The 5,766-nt window shown below is 36.5% G+C and overlaps 1 protein-coding gene across 1 annotated transcript in view; it reads right to left on the bottom strand.

Moving 5' to 3' along the window:
* WDFY3 (WD repeat and FYVE domain containing 3) overlaps positions 1–5,766 on the bottom strand; it is a 290,805-nt gene that overhangs the window by 115,287 nt on the left and 169,752 nt on the right. Inside the window, exons 17-20 of the mRNA XM_023513344.1 lie at positions 5,433–5,545; positions 2,964–3,195; positions 1,454–1,554; positions 1,084–1,302 (exon numbers count right to left, since the gene is read on the bottom strand). Of these exons, the coding sequence (XP_023369112.1) occupies positions 1,084–1,302; positions 1,454–1,554; positions 2,964–3,195; positions 5,433–5,545 (665 nt within the window). The remainder of the gene's footprint in view (positions 1–1,083; positions 1,303–1,453; positions 1,555–2,963; positions 3,196–5,432; positions 5,546–5,766) is intronic.

Here is a 5,766-nt window from a genome sequence, read left to right as displayed (position 1 = left end):
CAAAAAAAAAAAAAAAAAAAAAGAAGAAAAATTAAGGAGGCATAATACAACGAGTCAGTGGGAAAGGTGGTATTTGCAAGCTTTACTGAAGATTTCTAGCTGAGCTAACTGGTAGTCCTTTACCAAGACGGGAAATAGAAGGAGAAGAACTGTTATAAAGAAGAAACACTAAAATCTGATGTTTATAGGGAGACTATTCATATGGAGAAGTCAAATATGTAGTTGGGAATATGAGGACAAAAGTCAGGACATGGACAAACGCAAATTTTTTTTCCTAGGATAAAAAAAACTAAAGGAACACAAGGTGATGATTCTTTCTCCATGAAAAGCCAAGTTGAGTACAAAGACCAAAGGTGGCAAGGAGAATACTTGTTTTCAGGGAAAGATGAACGAGAAAAAACTATTGCAAAAGTGAAGTCGGAGAAAGAGCAAAACAACAAAAAAGCTGGTGTGATATTATTTAGTTAAAAGAAAATCAGATGACAATTCAAAAAAAAGTACAATTAACAGACAAATGCATACATTCAGAGCAAAGAAAAGTGAGTTAATTGTGACTTATACTTTTTGTTATTGATTTCATTTAGAAAGATCTTCACGAACGTCTTCAGTTTGAAGATAGAGCAAGATAAGGTTACATATACCATGTTGGAGGAGACAGGGGAATCAGGGTTATGAAGTGGTATGCAATGAGTCTCCAAGGTTTAGTGACTGAAACTGTTATTGTGTCTAGCACAGTGTGGCGCATATGGTAGGCAGGTGCTCAATGAATATTAATTAGTTAAGCAGAATTCACAGCCAATGATAATCCTTACCAAAATATATCAAACAAGCAACCTGCTTTCCTAGCAAAAGCTGTGATTTCTTGGCAAGTAGAGATGAGTCCTTACTTGGCACTCTCTTCACTGTTTTTTTAGTCTCTCCAACAGTGCCTTAAAATTCACTGGTGTACAAAATTCAAGATTTCATATAAACTATTTTATGCTATAATTTTAAAAAGAACTATCAGTTAAACTTTAAATATAACTATTAAAGTTTTAATACTTCTAGCATCAAGAAATGAAAATAGGAAAAGCAAATACTGACCATAATTTTGGAGTAGTTCCTCTTTCGTGGAAACAATCAGAGATCGGTCTTTTGCAGACAAGACTACGGCAAGGCACACATAATGCTGCTCAGAAGAATTTGCTCGGCGCACAATGGTAAGGAGTCTGACAGGGTGGTTATTGGGAGGAGAACTAAAATGTTCAATACAAAACCAGCTGGAGTAGCTTAAGCCAGACGGAGGTGGGAAGAATCTTTCACCTAAAGTAAAAATAGAAAAATAACAACGAAAGGGCTTGTGCTGACATATTTATATTTTAAAAAAGAGGCCAACAAAGCATATGAACTCTAAATAAAAAATAATCCACTGAGAAAAAAAAAACCTCTTAAGCAAAAGGAAAATGATATTTACCAGAACCAATGCCGCTGACCACAGCACCATCAGTAAGACCCGTGGTGGCAGCATTATTTGTGGGAGCATTATGAGGGGCCAAGCTGGGCAGAAACAGGCAGCTATTAAGAAAAGACAACATATATATTAGACAGCAACTATGTCTTAACAATATGTACTTATCACAGCGAAATTAAGTCCCAGAATTTAATGGCAACTAGAATAAAAAGATCCTGGAATAACTCTGGATACCTAGCAAAGCTCTTCTCTCCTTTTTTTTTTTTTTTTTGATTTTTTTATTAAGTCATAGCTGTGTACATTAATACTATCACGGGGTACAGTGGGTTGCTTCTATATACAATTTGAAATACTTTCATCCAACTGGTTAACACAGCCTTCACGTCATTTTCTTAGTTGTGTTAAGACGTTTATATTCTACATTTAGTAAGATTCACATCTACCTTCTCCTTTTAACTATGAAAAAGCATTGGAAGATATGCTTTACACATGTCCAATAGTATCATTTTAATTTCAATTTTTTTAAAAATTAAGGTATAATTTGCATATGACAAAATGCACTGATGCACAAACCCCATCAAGGCATCAGAATGATTTCATCACCACAGGAAAATTCTCCCACGCCCCTCAGTCACTTCCTCCTGTTACCACTGTTCTCATTAGTTTTGATTATTCTCCGAAGTGTCTTAAACTACTGTTCAATAATGATTCTTGGCAATATTCTTAAAATACAATTCAAAGGTTTAAATCAACATCTAAGAATCCCATAAACAAGTAGTACAGATAGAAATTATCTGTTAGCGCTCTAACTGTGTCAAGGTCAAGGCTGTTGAACTTCTCACTTATAGATTCTTTGTTGCTGTTTCTGGTACTATTGCCTTGTCTGTCACTTAAAATAATTTACTCATCTGAAGTGACACTCAGTGAATATGCTTACCATGCATAAGGTACTCTGCTAGATAATCTCAGGAAAAAATGATGATTAAAACCCAGTCAAAAAGTTTTTAATCTAATATGAATTTATATACTAGCTATATGTTTATACTTAATTATACAAAGGGTTGGCAAATCTTTTTCTGGTAAGGACCAGATCATAAATACTTTGTGCTTTGCGAACTGGTCAGTCTGTCATAAATGCTCAACTCTGCCACTGTGGCACAAAAGCAGCCACAGAAAATGTATGTACAGATGGTTGAGTATGGTTATGTCTGAATAAAACTTTCCCAAAAATAAATAAATAAATAAATAAATAAATAAAGTTCACAAGAACTTAGCTAACAAAAGGCCACGAGACTTAGACTGCAAACTCCACTATCTTATCAATTTATTTATTATAAGGAATAACTTAAATGAAGAAATCTTAAAATAGCATGCTCACGTAACTCATTTAAAAATATCTAGTGTGGCATAAAATACTATAATCTAATAGATTTAAAACCAAAGAGCTATTTGGAAAGGGAAGTACAAGGCATAAAATAACATAATAAAGCTTGGCTACCTTGCAAATCCTTACCCAAACCCTTCTAGGGATGTGTCAAATTCAACAAAAGCTGGAGTAACTGATGACCCATGCAGTCTGATGTCATGTGGGGTTGTCATGGAGACAAGACACTTCACCCTGGTCAGGGGTACAGTACTTCCTTCAGCAGACTTTACAAGGCTCTTGCTTATCCGGTAGTGATTATCTTCATGTAAGCTAAAAACATTATCAGTCCCCAGACCTTCAAGAGACGTGATCATACTGCCTGTAAGTTAAAAAAAATCTTATGACAAATAATCATGTGGAATTTAGGAACAACCTTACAAGGCTGATTTATTTTTACATATCACTCTTCAGTTTCAATGAACTACAGTATTTTTCTTTTGAACTACCAAGATCACTGTATAGTTTTAGGGTACTTTTTATTTTAAAACATGAAAATATCTTATGTTTCCTTTCTTACTTCATACTAAAGAAAGTAACAGGCACACTGCACAATGTTGGCAACTACAGAACACAGATAAGAATGATAACCACCAAGCATCGTGATACAAGCCACCGTTACAATGTAGTGTAATTACAAATCTCAGCGGGTGGTTTAGAAATCAGGTTGTACTTGTATTTCACAAAGTTATTTTTTATTATTTCTCCGAGAGAAAAGCAAAATATTCTGAAAGCATTAAAATGAAGGGAAGGAGGCCATCTTTGCTTCCCTCTTTTTCTTGCCATTTTTAATTCTTTCCTTGTAACGAATAGAATTAAATATGTGATCACAAAAGTACTCGAATTTAAAGATTCCCGAATGTATGCAAATAATAATTTCAAGAATAAAAAGGCAAATTCTAAACAAAATGTCCTATCTTTTCAGGAATATATTGCAAATGTAACAGAGAAAAATTCTCCCTCTCAAGATAAACTACCCGAGACCATACAATTACTTTCCTCTCAAACGTGGACATTTAGGGAATCATTAAAAAAACTCAATATTCTCTCAGGAAAAGGAGCTGCTTTTGTTTCTACTCTTAGCAAAGGAAATCACAACTCCACTCTAAGTAACTAAATAAGATACAAAAATAACAATAAATATTCCCATGAGATGTATATTTATTGATATGAAACGGTCCAATAACTTGCTATTTTCCAATAAAACTGGGTGAGAATTCAAAAGTTGGAACTCAAGTTTCCATAATACATTATTTCCTAATCACTGGTGATAATTCATACAAGGAAAAATTAAGACTAAAATAATGGTTGAAGGTTGTTTAATCTGACTTTCAGAATTTTCACCTAAAAAATAAAGGGGTTGACCTAGGTGATCAAGCTCTACCTCCTTCTGAAGTGGCTCTTCTACTTAATTCTTGCCCACTGCACTAGTAATGCTCAGCTTAATCCATCAGAACAAAAATACCTTTTCAGGATGGCTAACAATGACACAAAAAGAATTAAAAAATCCATCAGAAGCACAGAATTAACATGGGAGGAAATCCAGTGCAACCGACATCTCTCCTGAGAACTCTTTCCCCACGGCTCTGAGTGGATGGAGCCTGCAGCTTCTCCCTAGGGCTGTGACAGATGGGCAGGCAGTGTCTGCCTTCTGCTAACTCCCCAGACTACCTGTCCATCAGCCTAATGAAAGTCTTCTCCCAGAAGGCTCCTCTTCTGCAATGCTACCAGGTCTCTGTGAGTCGACCACTTCTGCCCTCTCGCAGGTCCTCAGCTGCTTCTCAGACCTCTCTACGTTGGCTCTCGCCTGTGTACTCGGGGACATCAGAGCGCACTCCAACAGCCCACCTCACACCTCCCTTCCAGTTCTAAGATCACCTTTCCTTCAAGTTTCATGCCTGCTTCGTTCCAGAGTCACAATTTGGACACGGCATTCCTCGGCTTGTTCCACTCCTTCAGCCTTGATTGCCATTATCCCACCGTTTTCCTGCCAGCTCCTCATTCCTTTTCATCATTACACCTGCGTTGTGGTCCAGCCATTATTCCGCAGACCTACGTCCTATCCCTTTGCTCTCAGCCTATCGCTAGCCACTTGACTTCACTTCATTCCCTGACTGGCCTACACTCCTTGTAGTCTAACTTCAACTCCTCCTATCAGCATTTTAAACTTCCTATTTTCAATGTCCTCCTGCAGCAGCTGCCCTGCAGATACACAGCCTGCCAATAACAATCTAATCAATCACTCTTTAGTCCACGCAGCAAGGGCTTCATGAGAAAGGCAAAGAAAGTACGAACCCTCTGAGAAGACGTATGCCTGTTCCAAGCCAAGGGCTATTCTGCCCTTAGATCTCATCTCCTGGATCCTTACGTCATCAACAATTCCCTTTCTGCCCCAACTGCACCCTTCTTCAGTTAATCCCGCCGATCTTGTGTATCTCCATTTAAGTAACAAACACAGCTCTTCCCTTTCCTTCACAATCGTTTTGAAATAACACTCATAACCACATGATTTTCATTTAAAAACTAAGCCAAAAACAGGAATTTCAAAGGTCAACTTACTTCTCATCTCTGGCTCATAACTCAATGAACTCGGTTTGTGGACCCTATATTGTTTTAGTAGCTTTTTGTCCCAGGCACCACAATTTAAAGGACTTGCCAAACGCAGAAACTCCCTAATGAAGACACAAAACAAAATTATTCCTGGATTAAGAATATTACATAATGGACCAATTAAAATACAAAAGAAATGTAGACTTAATATAGAATATATAATGTTAATTTTACATTCAATCACGATATACATACATATCTATAACATTTTTCAATACTCACTCCCTCAGAAATTAATAAGAAGTATCCTAACCTGAATATGGCTAAAAAAAAACTTATCACA

This window comes from Otolemur garnettii, unplaced genomic scaffold (genome assembly GCF_000181295.1).
Source record: "Otolemur garnettii isolate 467f Iridium unplaced genomic scaffold, OtoGar3 scaffold00039, whole genome shotgun sequence".
Lineage (NCBI taxonomy): Eukaryota > Metazoa > Chordata > Mammalia > Primates > Galagidae > Otolemur > Otolemur garnettii.
The sequence above is the reverse complement of the archived record's forward strand: the minus strand, read 5'-3'. Positions and strand labels throughout refer to the sequence as shown.